The sequence below is a fragment of the Peromyscus californicus genome, unplaced genomic scaffold (assembly GCF_007827085.1).
Source record: "Peromyscus californicus insignis strain IS unplaced genomic scaffold, ASM782708v3 Scaffold_4__1_contigs__length_199733344, whole genome shotgun sequence".
NCBI lineage: Eukaryota > Metazoa > Chordata > Mammalia > Rodentia > Cricetidae > Peromyscus > Peromyscus californicus.
The window spans coordinates 121,627,683-121,646,891 of record NW_026294562.1 but is presented as its reverse complement, the minus strand read 5'-3'; the positions used below and the strand labels follow the sequence as shown (position 1 = coordinate 121,646,891).

General features: G+C 50.9%; 1 protein-coding gene across 2 annotated transcripts in view; it reads left to right on the top strand.

Moving 5' to 3' along the window:
• Sema4b (semaphorin 4B) overlaps positions 1-19,209 on the top strand; it is a 40,501-nt gene that overhangs the window by 847 nt on the left and 20,445 nt on the right. The window contains exons 1-2 of one of the 2 annotated variants that reach the window (XM_052762617.1): positions 12,093-12,220; positions 12,376-12,634. In XM_052762617.1, the coding sequence (XP_052618577.1) occupies positions 12,514-12,634 (121 nt within the window). In that variant the 5' untranslated portion in view covers positions 12,093-12,220; positions 12,376-12,513. Of the gene's footprint in view, positions 1-12,092; positions 12,221-12,375; positions 12,635-19,209 lie in introns of those variants that run through there. The other variant, XM_052762615.1, reaches the window with a different exon arrangement.

Sequence of the window (19,209 nt, the reverse complement as noted above, 5' to 3'; positions counted from 1 at the left end):
AAGAAAGAAAAAAGAGTCTGGAAGCATTCTAAGGGTCGACTGCAGTAAGAACTGGATGCTTTGGAACTGGAGATTTAGGAATCACCCTTTCCCTTCCCTTCATTTTCACAGGGGAAACTGGGACCAGAAAACTGAGATACTCAGTTATCCCCAGGTGACTCAGTAAATTGATGGAAAGGTCAGGATTTGAACTCAGTCTCTTGATTCCTAGGCTGTGGCTGAGAGTGATTTTTTTTTTTCTGAAGTTCATAGAAATAAGAGTTACATCTTTTTGCACTTAAGGTCTTGAGCTCTTAATGACAGGTGATCTGAAAATGGCGTGGGGTGTGTGTGGTGGAAAGGCTGGTAAGATAAAGGTGCCTGACCTCAAGCCTGATGACCTGAATCTGACCCCAGCTCACGCCTGGTGGAAGGAGAGCGTGGCCTCCTGAAAGTGCCCTCCGACCTCTGCATACATGATACACATGCTCCTCCCTCCTATATAAATAAATAATGCCATTTAAACAATGATGGCGGGCTGGAGAGAGGGCTCAGCGGTTAAGAACACTGACTGCTCTTCCAGAGGACCCAGGTTCAATTTCCAGCACCCACATGGCAGCTCACAACTGTCATAACTCCAAGATCTGACACTCTCACACAGACAGACAGACAGACATGCAGGCAAAACACCAATGTACATAAAACAAGAATAAATTATTATTTTTTAAAAAAGAGAGAGAAATGGTGGAGATGGGGCCAGTGAAGCTTCGTGGTAGAGCACAATGTTTAGTAGCTTGTGTGGGGCCCTAGATTTAATCCACGGGATGAAAGTGAAATGATGGAGAGGGTGATAACAGGTGAGGGCTGGGGATGGTGGTACACGTCTTTCCTAGCACTTGAGAGGTGGAGGCAAGAAGATTAAGAGTTCAACGTTATCCTCAGACACATGAAGTTGGAGGCCAGCCTGGGATACATGAGATCCTGTCTCAAACAAAAACCAAGCAACCAAATGAAAAAAACCCGAGAACCCCAGAGCACAAGACCTATGCACCAGGAAGACTTTCAGCTCTGCCTGGGGCAAAACCCACCATGTCCTGCCATTTTCCGGTCATCTGCAATGTCCCCATCGTAGTTTATTGTATATGTCTTATTATGTACATTGTAAACCGTGACATCCATTTTGGTATCATGTAATCCAGGCTGGCCTTGAACTCTATGTCACCAAGGGTGACCTTAAACTTCTGGCTCTCCTGCCTCCACTTCCTGGGTGCTGGGATTGCAGGCGTGCTCTACCTGTTCCATGCAGTGCTGGGACTCCAGCCTGAGCTTTGTGCATGTCAAGCAAGCATTCTACCAAGCGAGCTACATCCCCAGGCTCTGGGACCCTCAGTTTACTGTGGTATCTGACAGGAGCCAAACGTTCAACCACCCTCCAGCCTAGCATCTCTTGTGAAGCCACCAGAGCTGATGAGAAGCAGAGCAAGAAAACCCTGGGCTGCCCTAAGGCAAGGAAATGGAGCCATGGCCTCCCTTCCCCCCCTCCCCTCCCCCTTGGGGTGGTGCCTTTTCTTATTCACACTCTTTGAGAAGAATAAGAGAAAGGTAGGTAAAAAGGGATCCGGGGAATGAATAGAATGAATCACTTGGAAATGATTTGAGACAGTCACTGAGAGCAGAAAATGCGTTTGTTCCTTTAGTCAACATTTACTGGCTGCCTGCTAGTTCCAAGCTCTGCCCTGAGGCTGGACATTTAAAAACCCAAGGTAGGCTGGTCTGCTGTCTGCACTCAAGGAGCTTGTGGAAAGGATGGGAAGAGAGGGATGAGGTGTGTAAATGAGTGCTTTACTGCAGCATAATGAGTGCCTTGATGGAAACCTGAGCCCAGGGCAGAAGGAGCCCAGAGGAGCGGAGCTCCGGAAGTCCGTTGAAAACAGCAGGACCTAGTCTGTGCTGCCTGGGAGTCCTTCTGGAGCTCACCAGGCTTGCCCTGGCGACTGCCCTTGTCAGAGACAAAGGAATGAGTGAGTGAAAGTGTCTAAAGATATGGAGTCCAGGATGGGCAGGCAGTCTCTTCAAAGAAGCATTTAATGAATGGTGATGAATTATGAAGTCCTTGCCTGCAGCAACTCTGGTCATTTCATCAGTTTGAGCCATGCGTAGAAGGCAGCCAGCCAATGAGAAACAGTGTTGGATGAATGGAAGGAGGGAGGGAGGGAGGGAGGGACAAAAGACAGCTGCTTGTATCATCACAAGCAGGAATGGTTTGCGAGTGGAGACAAAACCAGGTTGAAACTTTGTTTCTAGGTATAGTGTCCACGTGAGTTCTGGAGACCGCAGATCCCTGGCCCCAAGTCTTCACCTGGCACACGTGTGGCCCTAGCAAGCCCCCGCAGCTTGTCATCTGTGTAGTGGGAACATAACACAATAACTCTGATTTCCCTCTGCTTTGAGGATTAAAAATTAATAAGTGTGGAAAGACCCGCAGAATGTCTCACAGTCAGTGCGCAGGAAGATACTACCTGTATAACTGTCACGTGTGATTTAGGTGGGGGGAGTTTGCCAAGTACTTCCTGTGGAGGTCACATAGCTATTCCAAAAGAAGGGAGAGTTCTCTTTTTACCGGATAAAGGCTGATTTCGTAAATTCCCTGTTTCTGCAGATGAACGCACTTTAAAGAAGTGGTTACAGCTGGGTGTGGTGCTACACACCTGTAATTCCAGCACTTAGGAGCCTGAGGCAGGCGGGTAGTAAAGTTTGTGGTCTGTCTGGGTCAAGTTCAAGGTCAGTCTAGGCTTTATAGTAAGACCCTGTCTCAAAACCAAAACCAAGCCAGGTGGTGGCACACTCCTGTAATCCCAGCAGAGGCAGGTGGATCTCTGCGAGTTCAAGACCAGCCTGGTCTACAAAGCAAGTTCCAGGACAGCCAAAGCTGTTTCATAGAGAAACCCTGTCTGGAAAAACAAAAAACAAAACAGACAACAAAACTCCAAAAACCCAGACCGACAACAACAGAAAGAAAAAAAAGAGAGAGAGAAAAAACAAGGCTCCTCACCGTGTCCTAGAGGAGGGTGCCTATCTGGGGCACATCAGGCAAGCGTTCTAACAGCTAAGCTGTATCCCCAGGCCTTGACAAGGATTTTTTTTAATTGTATGTTGTATGTGTGTGTCGCCACATGTATGTGAACCACATTTGTGCCTTCTGCCTGTGGAGTTCAGAAAGTATTGGACCCCCTGGAAGTGGAGTTAGGGGTTGCTGTGAGCCTCTGCATGGGTGCTGGGAACAGAACCTGGATCCTCTGCAAGAGCAGCAAGTGCTCTTAACCAGCGAGCGCTCTCTCCAGCCTTGACGAGGATCTTTTTGAAAGTAGAAGAAAGCTCTGCTTCCTGTTCCCCCGGCAGCAGCACATCATCCTTAGGGATCCCAGCGCCCGGAATCCCACTGTGGAGGAAGGGCCTCTGCTCTGCCGCACTGGCTGCAGGCTGTGGTGAAAGGCTTACGGTAGGTGAGGTGCCGCCGCATCGTGATGGAAATCTGTGGTTGCTCTTTCAGGGGGTTCTGAAAGCCACGGAGAGTGGCACATAGCCTACTAAGAGCTCCTTCTTCTGGGGTGTCTCATGGTATACATCTGGCAATAAGAATCCCTGGGGTTTTCTAGTATTGCCAGAGGACCCATCCAGGTAGGAGTCTACCTCATACCATCTCTGAGTGTGTCACCTGATATCACTTCTTTTTTTTTTTTGGGGGGGGGGTTTCAAGACAGGGTTTCCTCTGTGTAGCACTGGCTGTCCTAGAACTCACTCTGTAGACCAGGCTGGCCTCAAACTCAGAGACTTGTCCACCTCTGCCTTCCAAGTGCTGAGATTAAAGGCATGTACCACCACCACCACCGGGCCTGATACCATTTCTTTAGGGTGGCAAATTTGCATATTGCCATGGTGGAACATTCCTAGAAATGGCCACCCTGTCAAGACACTGTTGGAGTTGAAGGAGATCAGGGGCAAAACTCATCTTCCAGCTCCACCACTCTCCTAAGACACACTTGTCCCTGTTGACTCTCTCAGTTCAGTATGACAGCCAAGAGCAAGACTGTGGGAGATGTGTCAGCCAGGGCGATTTAAGATGACAGAAACTTGGGAGCTAAAGAGCTCCTCCTCTGGGAAGGAAGACGGAAGGGAGAGACCCTGGGATAGAAGCTTGGTTTCCCGAGGTTAGAGGCATGGCCTTCAAAAGGTGTCTCAGGGCTTGGAGTAGATTGAAGAGGGAAGGAACTTGACGGCAAATTGGGAGATAGGTTTTTAAAATCTTTGAAACCTAGCAGGGTGGTAGTGACGCACGCCTTTATTCCCAGCACTCAAGAGGCAGAAGCAGGCGGACTTCTGTGAGTTCGAGGCCAGCCTGGGCTAGAGAGTAAGTGCAGAGCTATACAAAGAAATCCTCTCTCCAAAAACAAAAAGTTTAAATTTTTTACTCTTTTGAGACAGGGTCTTTCTAAGCAGCCCTGGTTGGCTTTGAACTCAATCTGTGACTTAGGCTGGCCTTGGAATTTACAGTGATCCTCCTGCCTCAGCCTCTCAAGGATTACAAGTGTGATCCTATCCCCGGCTTCTTGACTTGAGATCTTGAGAAGAGAACAAGGTTGCATAAGCTGGACTGGAAGCTGAGACTCTGCTATGAGGCCCTTACCTTCTGACCCCAGCCTGTCCTGGCCCAGGATACCTGCCTTCCACCTGTTAGTGGCTGTAGTTGGAGAGCAGCAGAGTCAATGATCAGTCACCACTTCAGGAGCAACCAGGCTAGTCCCCCTGACTGGGCAGCCCTGTAGGCTCAGATGGCACCTCTTGAACTTCTGTAGGGGAGCAAAGGAGTGACAGGGTAACTTCATGTTCCACCCTGCCTGGGCAGGGACAGGCTGAGCCCTGCTGCTTACACCACAGCCCTGTAGGGTGGGGGATCCCCTCCCAGGGAGTGGCCAGCTCAGGCCCTAACAGGCCCAGTGGGGGCGGTGCCCTGTGGTGGGCTGCTTGCCACAGTAGGCACACCCAAGGCTTCGGCTGGGCAGGCTTTTTCCTTCTGCCCAGAAGAGCTGCAGCCTCAGCACAGTTTGCAGGAGGCAGCTGAACCCGAGGGAGCGCTAGGAAGGGGCTTCTATGATTCGACACTTGGCTGAGGCCATGGGGCAACTTTCAGATAGGGAGGCGATAACAATCAGGGACATAGGGCATTCACTGTGTGCCATGTTGCTGGTGGCTTTATAGGTGCTATCTCATCATGTCCCCTAGTCATGCCATAAAGTACTGTAGTATTTCTACCACGGGAGAAGCGGCTGACAGCTAGAGGGTCCTCTTAAGGCCCATACATAATGGGTCCTGATGAATTCTCTACTCTACGCTCAACCGCTGAACTCTTCCACTTAAACGGGGTATGTGGGGGCGGGAAGCGCAGCAAAGGGCCGGTGGAGGGACGCTGGTCTGGGTAGGAGATGAGGCTGTTTGATTATATTTGTTTCCAGACTCTGTGGAAAGCTACCCGAGAGAACCGAAGGCCGTGTCAGTGCCGACCCCGGGGGTAGATGCCCTCTGCTGTAGAGGGTGCTGCCTGCCCCAGGGAAGTGCCCAGCTCCCGGGATCTGGCAGTCATTGGACGATTTAAAAGCACACACACGGACTGGGTCAGCGGCTCTGACTTCCTCATCCAAATGTATGGCTGCTGCAGCTGAGTTGCTGCCCAGCCCCGGGGGAGGAGACACAGCCTCGTGCCTAACCAGGGCAGGGTGCGGAGCTGCAGCTGCAGGTTGGCATAAGAGGAGAGCTTGGGGCTACGAGGGGATGGTGGCACGGAGCCAGGTCCTAGGGAGCTGGGCCACAGCCAGTTCGTCTGCGAGACCTTGCTAGGCAGCCTGCCAGTCAGCACCCAGGGGTGGGGGGAGGGGGTGGGAGGAGCCTGAATGCTGCCCAAGGAGGGGTGGGTGGGACCTTTGGGTTCAAGCTCCACTGGGCTTGGCAGGAGGCCCCTCCCCCGCAAGCCAACAACCTCCAACTCCAGAGTAGAACTGTAGGAGTATGGAGCCCTGCTCCCCTGGGTGGGAGTCAGAGGGGGCAGACCTGGCAAGAGCCCTTTGGCATGTTTCATGCATGCCCAAGGACATCCTCCTGCCTGCACCTGGGCAGAGGCTGCACCAGAGGCGGAAGGATGAGTGTGTGTGATAGGCTGGCTGTGAGGAGCAGAGAAGCTAGGCCGCAGGCAGATGTGTCTGCTCCTTTTCTGTTCCCGTTCTTCCTTCCCTTCTTTCCTCTCCTCAGTCCCTCTCTCCTGTCGTTCTGTCAGTTTGTCCTTCTTCCATTTGGTTCTACATTCCCCACTCCCTCATCTCTTTTCTCCCTTTGCTAATGGATATAAAATATAAGCTTATAACAGGGCACAGGGGCACACTCCTGCATTCCCAGCACTGGGAAGGGAGAGGCAGGAGATCAGAGTACAAGGCCAGTGTGGGCTACAGAGCAAGTTTTAGGCCACCTTGGGCTATGTAAGTGAGACGCTATCTAAAAACAAAAGGCTTAAATATAGCCAAAGACATAGATCTTAAGATCGTAAAGCTCAGTACATTCTAACATTTGTACACACTTGAAAATTCAACACCAGATCAAGATATAGAATCTGTCCGTCATCTCTAAAGTTTCTTCATCTGCCTAGGAGGCATGTGCCCACTGGTCTCTGACATCTCTGACCACACGGCAAGTCTGTCTGGGCAGCAGCTCCTTCTTTTAGTTTTTCGAAACAGGGTTCTCTCTGTAGCCCGGGCTGTCCTGGAACTCTCTCTGTAGACCAGGCTGGCCTCAAACTCAAGAGATTCTCCTGCCTCTGCCCCCAAGTACTGGGATCAAAGGTGTGCGCCTCCACCACCTAGCTTGTCTGGTGTCTTTTTTTTTTTTTCTTCGAGACAGAGTTTCTGTGTGTAGCTTTGGAGCCTGTCCTGGAACTCACTCTGTAGCTCAGGCTGGCCTCGAACTCACAGAGATCCCCCTGCCTCTGCCTCCCGAGTGCTGGGATCAAAGGTGTCATCCTTGCACTGGTGAGCTTGTGCGTGGCAGTGGGGAGGGGAAAGACAGACAGACAGACAGGATGGGAGGAAGAATGAAGGTCGACAGTGGACCAGACTTAACAACTTGTGGATGACTTCATCTAGCAGCCCGGGGCATGGAGGAAGCGTTGCTTTTTTCCTTGTTCTGTTTTTTTTTTTTTTTTTTTTTTTGTACTCTCTTTCCAAGCTACCCCCCTGAGTTCTTTGTAAACACTGACATCTGGCTGAAAAACACTTGCCTACATCCAAGAGTGGCAGAGGGGAACAGGAGACACATCGTTGGCTTGGGAACCACTCTTTAGCCTACAGGAAGTTAATTCAAAGGCAGTTCTCTGTCAGTCACCCTTCTGTTCTTTGCAGTCTGGGAGAGCGCATCAGAAACCACATTAGCACACTAACAGAAGACAGTGGAGCCCACCAGGAACAAGGCTGCCATGTACATGGATTGGAGGGCACGCGCTTCCCCAGGCCAAGAGTCAGGGACCCTCCCGTAGATAGCGCTGTGTGGTTCCTACTGGAGTGCCTTGCTAGGCATGGGGGAGGGGTCAGAAGACAGAAGACCTGTCACTGTTCTCTAGGGGCTTGCTGCCCAGTTGGCGGAAGACATACTTTCAAAGCACATGAGCAGGATATAATTAACAGCCATGAGAGGCTGCATCAGCTCCTGCCTCCTCAGGGATGAGCACAGCCGTCAGACAAGGCTTTGTTGCCAAGACACGAGAGCAGACCAATCCCTGCAGCTTTAGGAGCTACTGAGGCCCAGATTCAGGCGCTCAATAAATGCTAATGGAGGAGGTAGCCATAGATCAGGCCCTGCTATAGAGCGGGGTGGGAAGCAGGTGCGTAGCTAGCAAAAAAAGGTTTTTGATGAGGCTTTTGTGTGCAAGTGTATGTACATGTATGGATATGTATGTGCACATAATGAGATTCAGATGCATGGGTATGTGTATGCACATATGAGACTCAGATGCACATGTGTATGGAGGCCAGAGGAGCCTTTTTTTTTTTTTTTTGCAACAGGGTCTCTCACTGGCCTCGAACTTGCCAAGTAAGTTAGGCTGGCCAATAGGGAGCGGCAGGGATCTGCATGCTCCCACCTCAGTGTTGGGATTGCAAATGTGTTTTTACCAAGCTTGGCTTTTTCTTTTCTCTCTCTCTCTCTCTCTCTCTCTCTCTCTCTCTCTCTCTCTCACACACACACACACACACACACACACACAGTTCTGAGCTCAAACTCAGGTATTCATGCTTGCATGACAAGCATTTTTTTAAATTTATTTTTATTTTATATTTATTGGTGTTTTGCCTGAATGCATGTCTGTGTGAGGGTGTCAGATCCCCTGGAACTGGAGTTACAGACAGGTGTGAGTCATCATGTGGTTGCTGGAAATTGAACCCAGGAAGAGCAGCCTGTGCTCTTAACCGCTGAGCCATCTCTCCAGCCTACATGACAAGCATTTTATCTACTGAACTATCTCCTCAGTCCTAGTGAAGGTTTTTAAATTTTTTTTCTGTAATATTACTATGGATATGGTGAAAACTGTGGGTGGAACTATGTAGTGAGGAGGACAAATAGTCAATTGCTCAACCTACAAGGAGTACTCAGGAGGCAGAGGCAGGCGGATCTCTGTGAGTTCAAGGCCAGCCTGGTCTACAGAGCGAGTTCTAGACAGGCTCCAAAGCTACAGAGAAACCCTGTCTCAAAAAAACAAAAAAAAAAAAAAAAACAAAAAAAAGAATATTGGTCACTATAACCTTTGTGGAAGTTTCTTCTGGCCTGTCATTGGACACTGTTTTGACGAGTCTTATTTTTTTCTTTCCCTAAATGAACTAAAAGATTGGCCCAAGACATCCACAAATCTTTACATTGTTTAACCAAATTTTTGCCAACTATGCTCATACACACACACACACACACACACACACACACACACACACGTTTTGCTGGATTGTTGAAAGATAGTTTCTGACATCATAGTGCATCACCTCTGAAAACAACAATGTATCTCCCAAATCTGAGACTTTGTCATACCCAAGAAATGTCATGCTCTTAAGTAACAAAATCAACATTAAAATAGCCGTTAAATAGTATGTTTTCATCCTAGCACGGGACTTCAACATTATCTCTAATGTACGATGCACATTAAAAATGGTCTAGTTGCTCCAACACTTTTTTCCCTCTAAAACTGAGCCAAAGTTCACATATCTTTATCTTTCGTCTTTTAACCACAAGCTGCCCCTATTTTTACTATTTATTATTTATTTATTTATTTATTTATTTTACTTTCACCTGATTGACCTTTTTGACGAGCCCAGACTCGTCATTGTAGAATGCTTTCCACGCTGGATGTATCCGCTTTCATTCTCATTGTTAGCTGTGGGTTAAACCCTTTGGTAGGAACATAGCAGAGATTGAGAATGTGAATCTCTCGTGGCCCCGGAGGGGAGGGGGCCATAGATTACACTCCTATTGCAGATGATGTTTTCTCCTGACCCCTTGGCTAAGATGGTGACCGCCAGATCTCTTTGGCTGAGATACATTTCCCTTTGCAGACTTTCGACATTGTTTCCTCACAGTCTTTACAAATCCAGCCACGATCTTTACTAAATTTGCTTCCATCTCTACTCTCACCAGGCAGCGTTTTTCCGTGAAGAAAAGTTTCCTTCCCTACCTTTCTCTTTCCCTTTCTCTCTGAGTCACACGATGAACTAGTGGGTTATATTTTAATTTGATGCATTAGAAGCCATTACTTATTATGCCATTGACGACCAAAGTGTCATCCAGCTGGCTTCTATCGAAGGTCACCAAGCTGTCTCTGCATCCTTTAGGCACAGCCGCGTCGTTGGTCAGCCCAACAAAACGTCCTCTTTGCCTTGTACTTTCCCTTTCTCCCTCCACGGAGACCACTTTCCTCCTTCTCCAGGGGAGTGGTATGCAGAAACCGAGATCTGGAGGCTAAGTCTGCACACCCATTATTTTTATCAGTGACTTGATTAAAGGTCTAAGGAATACTTAGCCAAATTTACGATGACTCAAAAAGAGGGAGGCACCAAATGTGTGATAATAGAATCGATATTCAAAATGACCCGTGGGATGAAATCTGGGCCAAAACCAATAGATTCAAGAGAGATAATTTTGAAGTCTTCTGTTCAGCTGAAAAAGCTTATTGCATAATTTCAGGTTTGGGGCACTCTTCACTAGGTAGAAATTGGTGTCAAGAGATTGTTCTGGGTTGTTGATATGACCGAGTAGTATTCTGTGGCTCTTGTATGTTCATTCACTTGGTCACTCCCTTCAACCAGTGTCCATTGAAGGCCTGCCTACATGAAATATGGGTGCCGCTCCAGGTGTGGGGGCGGGGTTTGAGCAGAGGAAAGCTGTGCCCTGGCTTCTTTCATTTTATCTATTTATTTAAGGTTTCATTCATTCATTCGTTCATTCATTTGTTCATTTATTGAGCCTCATGTAGCACTGGTTGGCCTCCAACTTGTTTTGTATCCAAGGTTGCCCTCAAATTCCTGGTCCGCCTGTCTCCACCTGCCAACTGCTAGAATTATAGGCATATACCACCATTTCTAGCTGACTTTAAAAAATTATTTTTAGAGCGGTGGTGGTGCATGCCTTTAATCCCAGACTCAGGAGGCAGAGCCAGGTGGATCTCTGTGAGTTCGAGGCCAGCCTGGGCTACAGAGTGAGTTCCAGGAAAGGCGCAAAACTACACAGAGAAACCCTGTCTTGAAACCCCCCCCAACAAAAAAATTATTTTTAAGCCAGGCCTGTGGCATGTGCCTTTAATTCCAGCACCTGGGAGGCAGAGGCAGGCCGATCTCTGTTTTACAGAGCCAGTTCCAGGACAGCCAGAGCTACACAGAGAAACCCTGTCTCAAAACAAACAAACAAAAAAATGTGTTTACCTGCATCTATTTTGTGTGTCTCAGGTACATACAGCTCAGAGGATACTACTCGTGGGAGTGCATTCTCTCCTACCATATGAATTCTGGGATCGAATTTAGGCCATCAAGTTTGGCAGCAAGAATCTACCCACTGAACCATGTCACTAGCCCCTGACTTTCATTTTCAAGAACTCTGGCTACCGTGTTGAGAAGAGATTATAGGAGTAAGGGAAGAAGCAAGAAGAGGACCCTTAGTGTAGCCAGGAGAGCAATGGTGGGATGTAGGGAAGCAGTAACTTTAAGATTTGGGGTTTGCTAGTGGGTTCGGACATGAGGAATACGAGAAAAGACATGAGACTATAAAAGGATGTCAGGGTGGTGATGGTACAGACATTGTGGGACATGAAGAAATCTGGAACCAACAAGCTGTTGTGTACCCTGACTGTCCTCTACCTGTTGGAGAGAGGGTGGGGAACGCTGAGGGTGGGCATGGGAGGACAAAGGCGTTGCTTTGAGACTGCTGATATTGGCAGCAGGTGCAGAGTGACTGTTCGACAATTGCAGAAAATTCTGCGTGAAATGGTCTCATTGCCACAAGAACAATGATCACAGATTTTCAAGTTTTTAATCCTATTCATGCACCCAGGAAAAGCTTAACCGGGTTCCCAAATCCTTGCTCTCTCTTTGTTGATTTTCCTTCCTGTCTCCCACCTCCTTATTTCCCTTTCTCCCTCTCTTAAGATCCACCAAATTGACCTCAGGTCGGGGTACCTGCGGGTATGAATACCTCTGGCGTCTTATTCCATCCTTAGGGAATCCTTTCCTATGCTCAGCCACGTGCTGGTTGTGGGGAAGGTCTAGCCTCTTTGGCAGCGCAGCCCATGAAATCCTATTATCCCACTTGAACTATTTCTGCGCCGCCCCCGGGGTTCGCGTGGACAGAATTCTAAGCATGGACAACCCAGCAGAGTATCTAGATTCTAGACCATGCATAGACCTCCCGCGGAACTAAGACTGGAAAGCCACCAGTCCCAGTGTATGCACAGCTCCGGGAGCAGGGGGTGGGGATGTGTAGGCAGCGAGTCGGGCAGGGTCCCCGGGAGCCGGAAGGAGGGCGGGTCCGAGTGGCCCCGAGCGGCCTTGCGCGCCCCTCAGTCTCCGAGCTCAGTTCCCAAGGCTCTGCTCCGCCCCATGCGCCCCAGCTCGGTGACCCGATCCGGCGCCCCTTGTACTCCAGCGCCCAGGAAGGAGGAAGGGGGAAGAGCTGGGTGAGAAGCAGCCAGGAGGCTGGCCTAGCTGCCGACTTCCTGCTCCGCGCCCTCCTCCCTGCGGCGGGGCGCGGGACTCCCACTCCGCAGCAATCTGGGCAGAGGATCCTGCGGTGCAGCCGCCCACGTGACCGTCTTCTCTGCTGCCCCCCTAGGTCCGGAGGCGGAGGCCGAGGGAAGGACTCGGGGGCCGAGCCGCGGGGCGGGGCTGCAGCTAGCGACTTCAGTTAAGCAACCTGAGCCTCAGCCGAAGGACGCTGCTGGCTGCCGCGGTCCGAGCTCCACGCGCCGGGATGGGCCGGGCGAGCTGCTCCGCCACCCTGCTGTGCGCGCGGCTGCTGCTGCTGCCACTGCTGCTGCTGCTGCGGACGACGAGGACGCGGGCGCTTGGCCCCCGGATCAGTGTGCCGCTGGGTGAGTGCTGTGGGGCGCAGCCGAGGGAGGGGAGCTCGGGCCGCGAGGTGGATGGTGCGGGTGGCCACGACAAAGGAGGGATCCAGTAGGACTCCTTCCCTTTTCAAAACGCTGTGGTCAAGTGGGAGAGGGAAAGGAAGCTAGGGAGCCGAGCGCCCCTTTCTTCCATTTTCTACGTGGACCTGGAGAGGGCCACTCGCTCGCTCTGTTGCTGCTGCTCGTCTCCTAGGAGGGGGCACGCTCGGCACTGTCTGGGGGCCTCAGGTGCTGGCCCTCCCGCCTACTCATCTACTTGTCTTTGAGGCTGACCAGAGCCAACCACAGAGTCACCCACGGCACAGGGCTGAGGGTACTGCTGCTGACCGTGCTATAAACTCTCTGCTTCTGGTATTCTCAGACGGTCACTGCAGAGCCTGAAGCGGGGCGGGTGGGCGCCAGGTCTTTCTCCTCCCTGCCATCTCTGACTGACGGACCTGGAGAGCACCCCCCTCCCCTCAAACACCCGGACTTGGAAACTGACATTCCAAAGACCCTAACTAGAGGGACCTGAGAGTACCATCCTGGTTGGCCGGATTCCTTTCCTGTCGCTTTACAGTGGCCTCTTGGCTGCCTGTGTTTCCAGCCCTCCGCTCTTTCTCTTTTTACTTTCCTGTAATCTTCTGATTGTCCCAGAACCTTCTCCTAGGGCCCTCAAGTTTTGGAATTCTAGGGACTTGGGTCTTTCTTTTGGTTTTTTGAGACTTTGAGACAGGGTTTCTCTGCATAACTTTGGCTGTCCTGGAGCACACTCTGTAGACCAGGCTGGCCTCCAACTTGCAGAGATCTACCTGCCTCTGTCTCCTGAGTGCTGGGATTAAAAGGTGTGCGCCACCACCTCCTGGCTGGGCTTGGGTCTTAAGCCCATCAAGTACCTCCTATTCGCTGCACTCCAGTTTACTTCTCTTGGAAGGTGGCTCAGGCCACCTTGCAATGCCATCTTGGGAAATTAATGAAACTTGGTGCATTAGGTGGGCATCAGGCACATAGGTGCCAACAGACTGTTTGGCCAAACCCCACTAAACTTGCAAGTTGTCACGTGTGAGTTAGAACAGAATGTGCATAAATTAGAGGTTACAGACTGAAACTCTACCAGACTTCTTTCTCCTTATAGCATCCCCACCCCTAAAAACATCCCATTTGCAAAAGGGTAGAACCAGCTCTTCAATTAAGGCTCCTAACAGGATCTGAATTTCTTATCGGAAACATTACTGGTGGTCCAAGTTCAAGTTCTGCCGCTGCCATTTAGTTCCCCTGTGACCTTGAGTAAACAACTTCTCTGTGCCTTGATTTCCTCATCTGTAAAATAGGGATATTAGCACCTTGCTCAAGGCTCAACCCATTAGCCTTGCAAAGTCCTTAGGATAGGGCTTGGTACAGAAACCTCTCAGCAGGTGTTTGCTGTCATGCTTGTTATGTTAAACTTGGACCACTCCTGCATGGAACTGGGTGGTTCTCCTGGGGTGGAGATGGTTCCAGAGTGTTAGTTTGACTGCCGCTCCTTGGGAGTTCTGTTCTTGAGGTAAGGACTGAGATCTGAAACCAAGGAGTGTTGCTCTGCTACTTTTAAGTTTTCATTTAGCTTGTGTGTGGGTGTGTGGGCACGCGCAACCCATGTGGAGGTCAGCGAGGTCAGAGGGCAGCTGGCAAAGTTCCCCTTCAGCCATGTGGAGCTCAGCTGTTCAACTCAGGCCATCAGGCTTGGTGGTGAATGCCTTTCCCTGAGGAGCCCTCTGGCCATACCCCTCTGTCCCCTGCTTCCCTCTGAGCTAGGCACGGAACCCAGCTTGCCTTAGACAAGTTACCTCTGAGCCATACCAATTGCTGCTGCTGTCGTTATGTGTCTCCCTAGAGCGGGGGTTCTCAACCTTCCTAATGCTGCAGCCCTTAATACAGGTCCTTATGGTGTGCTGACCCCCAACCATACAGTTATTTTCCTTGCCATTTCATAACTGTAATTTTGCTACTGTTATGAATCATGATATATGTATTTTCTGATGGTCTTAGATGACCTTGAGAACCATTGCCCTAGACCCTTAGACTCTCTCAGCTTTAGGGAAAAAATGCAGGGCCTGCAAGGTGGGGAGAGACGCACCTATGGACTCCACTTACACCCTGGGACGGCAGTACTGCTTTTACATATAGCTGGCTTTGTGTCTGGGGAGTGGTGGGAAGACTTGAAAGGGTAGGAAAGAGGCCCTGCTTCCTGGGAGAACATCACTCCTTGGTTCACTGTACAGTTCCAGGACCTGGCCAGCTTCCACAATTTTGTGACCATTTAGGGCTGCCGCAGGTGGGCAAGGGGTGTCTTGTGCACTTACGAAGATCCAGCTGAAGGGTTGAAAGGGCCTGCAGGCCAAGAATATAATTCTGCTGTGTTTTGGGGGCTGATCCTGCCAGGGGAGCGGGGACCTTTTCTAAGTAATCCTCACCACGGTGTGCAATGTTTCAGCCACACCCAGCCTCCTGAACCCCATATGTGCATCCACATTTGATGGGGCCACCATGCTACCCCGGTGCTTCATCTTCCTGGGCTTCCACAGGATCCTTCATACCTCTTCCGCTCCCTTTCCTCCGTGTACAGGCAGGTCCTGTGGCTGGAGTCCCCAAGGGGGAATGCCCTGGTGACTGAACAGGCTCACCCTTTGAGTCTGGCCTAAGACAGTTTCCTGTCTCATCCCTGGGGGCTCGTTAGATGTTCCTGGCACTGTGCCCATTCTTGGCAGGCTCATGGTGACCACGGGTGCCTGGCCCAGGGCCCTTCAGCCTTCTGACACAGGCCTGGAAGGGACGACACAGAACTGAGACCACACCCCTCTTCCCACCACCTGAACTGAATTCACACCCAAGTATCCCCCAAGGGCCTGACACTTAGGGATATGGGCTCTGTCTGTGATCAAAAAGTCCCTTGAAGTGGAAAGTTCAGTTTATTCTCTGTCTAGGGTCTCCCATAGAGAATTCCCATCCCTGTTGATGGTTCTTGGGAGTCCTCAGGTTGGAGGGGGTACTTAAGACCTCACCTGATGGTTACTGAGGGAGGGAAGACCCAGAACATTTTAAGTGGGAGTGGGGAGCGTTCATGTGGATTCCTGAAATCAGCTGGAAGTCTGTGAAAGCGTGTTTCAGAGAAGAGCATGAAATCTGGGTTCTTTTGCCCTGAAAACTCCAGGGCCATATTGTGGGCCAAAAGCAGGAGTTAGGCCTTGCAGTCTGGCCTGTTTGAAGAAACAAAACAAAACTGCTCCCACAGCCTACTGAAGTCAGGCAGAGCCCCGTTGTTTGGGCCAATTAAAAGAGCTATTAATGCCCCCCACCCCCAGAAGCATCCTGCTAAAAAGCTCTGGAAACAGTGTATGAACCAGATTGCAATTAAATCTGTAGGCCTGCAAAATGCAGTCAACAAAACCCCATTGAATGCAGAGAACAAGGCCCTTGGCACGAATCAGCTGCCCGTCCTCCGACCTGAAGCAGGCATTCAGAGTCAAGGCTGCCTGAGTGGCCCCTGTGCTGGCCGCTGCTTTGGGTCCCTCTTGTCGGCCTATTGACCTCCCTTCTTGATGTGACCTCAGCCCAGCATGAGACTTTGTAGTTCTGTCCCGTAGGCTGGTCTATTCATGATTCTTCAGAGGCAGTTGAGAGCCCTAAGGATGGGTGCTGAGAGCCAGGCTGGGAAAACTGGCTTGCTACCCTTATCAAGGACACATCAGAGGGCAAGCTATGGCCTTCTTAAGCCTGTATCCATGTCTACACGGCAGGAAGAATAACGGGCCCATCTCCAAGACTCCAGAGAGGATTATTGAAATAATGTGTGTAAAGTGCTTGGCACGGGTCCTGCCCCGTGCAGCCTGCCCCGTGGAAGGTCGCAGCTTCTGCTGCATGCTCCTCTGCTCGAACCTCCTACAGGCCTCACTCCAGGAGGTGCGTGCTGAGCACTGCCAGTGTCCCAGACGCTGGGAGATGCACGCTAAACACTGCATCTGCCATGGGAGTTGAGCCGAGTGGTGTGGCCCTGCTCTGCTCTGGGGGGGAGATGAGGCCAGACCCCCAGGGTTGATGGGAAGGTTTGCCACATCAGGAATGTAGACAACTCCCACAGGGGACAGCATCTTGGCACAGGGACCTCTCCTCTTGCTGTTCTGAAGACCACACTCATCTCCTCTGCTGCTCACTTGTCCTCTGGGATCTCCCTGGTCACATGTTAGCTGGTTCTTGTGTGTCTCTGTCACGGGGCTGCCTTCAGCCCTCCAGGTGTTCCAGCCTTGGGAACCTAGAAGAAGATAGCTGGTGAGGGGACGGATGAGGCTGAGGGTCATAGAGGGGAGTGATTTATCCACGTCAGGGTCCTCCCAAGCCTGTGGGTCCATCTCTTCTTGGGCCCATCTGAAAATCCTTCCTCTAGCCTGGAAGGCTAGCAGAGATGCTTCGGGAAGGGCTTGTGGTAGGTGTGAGAGGTGGGAGACAGCCCTCGTTCCTTCTTTCTCCTGAAGAGTGTCCTCGATGCTAGAGTGGAACCCAGGAACACAGGACCTCGTGGCTGCTAAGGAAACCCTCTCCGATTGAGCTACATCCCAGCCCTGGCTCCTTGTTACTCACCCTCCGTGAGCGGCTACCTGCCCACAGAGGAGGAAGAACACCATCCACATGCAGTTACCCACTGGGCGAGGCTCCCTCTTGCCTGTGGAACTGTATCGTTTCATCCAGTGTAGAAAAGAATGCTGAACCCCAGCAGAGCCACCTGAGCCTCTCAGGGTCATGCCTCAGTAAAGATAAGAGCCTGCGTGGGTCAGTTTCTTCCCTGACTCAGGAGCCTCATTCTTTCCCAGAGAGAGGCTGCCTCTCCCTTCACCTGCCAGTTCCACAAAAGCAGCAGAGTGGTCCAGCTCAGCCCTGTCGTAACTGGTCAGCTGTGCGATTCTGTCTGGTAAAAGCCAGCTGAGGCCCCCAGGGCACTGTCAAATTGGATGTCGGTGGTCTTGCCCAGGAAAATAGGGGTGCATATATCAGGTTTGCACATGGGGGGGGGGTGGCCAAAGCCAGTCTGGGGATGTATTTTGCTTGGCTTTCAAGAGACTTAAAAATTTTTAATTAGTGGCTGATATTTAAAACTTAGGAAATTTTATATAAAAGTCCAGATTTCCGGCTGCAGGGGTATCTGGCAAGGCAGGGCCCCCTTCCCATTTAGCTGTAAGCAACTCGGCGTAAGCAGCCACCTCCTATTTCGAGGGCCTCCTGCCTCCAGATGGTTCCTCTCATCCCAATTCTGTCTCTCTTGCCTGGCACCAGGGTGCCAGATGTTACACAGAGAAGACTGTCTGGTGTGTGAAAAGGTGAGAGGAGGGGGGGGAGGGCGGTAGGCAGGAAGGGAGCACTGCGCGCTGCATTCTGTTAGTCATCCGAGCCCTTCTGCAGGCCTTCCACGGAGGAGGCCGGTGACTTGTCCACGGTTCCACAGTGATGAAGTCAGGATGCATGGGGACTTTAGGACTTCCTTCCCATCCCCCACATCTCTGTGGCCCATTTCCTATTTCCTGCAGCATTTTTAGCTGCCACATGTCTCTTTGTGGCCTTTGGGATGCTACGACTGACTGAGCTGCCCGTGTGCTAGAAGGGTTCAGACACTGTGTGGAGCGGGAGGCTTCAGGACCCCCTGCTGTCCCCTTTCAATCTAGGGCTTCTTTCTGGACTATAGTACTTCAAAATGAGGGACTCTGACCTTCGTTCAGTCAACAAACATTCATAACACACTTCCTTGGCAGTCACCTGACCAGGTGATAGGTGCATGGGTGATAGGTGATAGGTGCATGGGTTTGGAAAAGACAAACCCAGAAACCTCATCCTAAAACAGGGTTACTCAAGCCTGTGACAGGTGTGAAGAGTATGGCAAGCCCTTATCTGGCTGGAGATTCTGGAAGGTCCATAGAAGAGCTGATAAGTTTAGTCACAGGGAGAATTGTACCACAGAGCTGGCTGTGACCAAAGCACCCTTGAACTGAACTTCTGTGTCACTCACGAAACGGGTGGGGAGCCTGGAGATCGGGTGATGTTTCACCACGCAGGCTTTGTGAGGTGTGGTGACAGTTCTTGGAGAACCTTCCAGCTGTAGCACGGGGCCTCTAGGAGGCTACAGTAGCCTGGGTAGGAGCAGGTAGTAACCTGGCTCAGGACTGTGGTCGGTCGTGGAATAGTGAGGTGGGGCAGAGTCGGAAAGAACAGCGGAGGGAAAATTGGCAGAATCTGATGGTAGATTGCATGTGCGTGGCTGAGGGAAGAAGAGCTGGGTGGTAGAAAGACACCGGACATCAAGGAGTGAGAGGTGGAGGGGGGCCCATGAGGGTATCCTTAGATAGAGTAAATCATTGTGCTTGTGTGGGCCACCAGAATCTATATCATTGACGTGGTAGGTGTGGACACATGACCCCTCACAGAGTGAGAAGAGCAAGAGCAACCAACACAGGAGAAACTGCTTGAGGGGCCGAAGAGCAACTCACACCAGAGCAGGACAGCACGAGTTCACATCCCACCTCCTCCTCATATCCTGA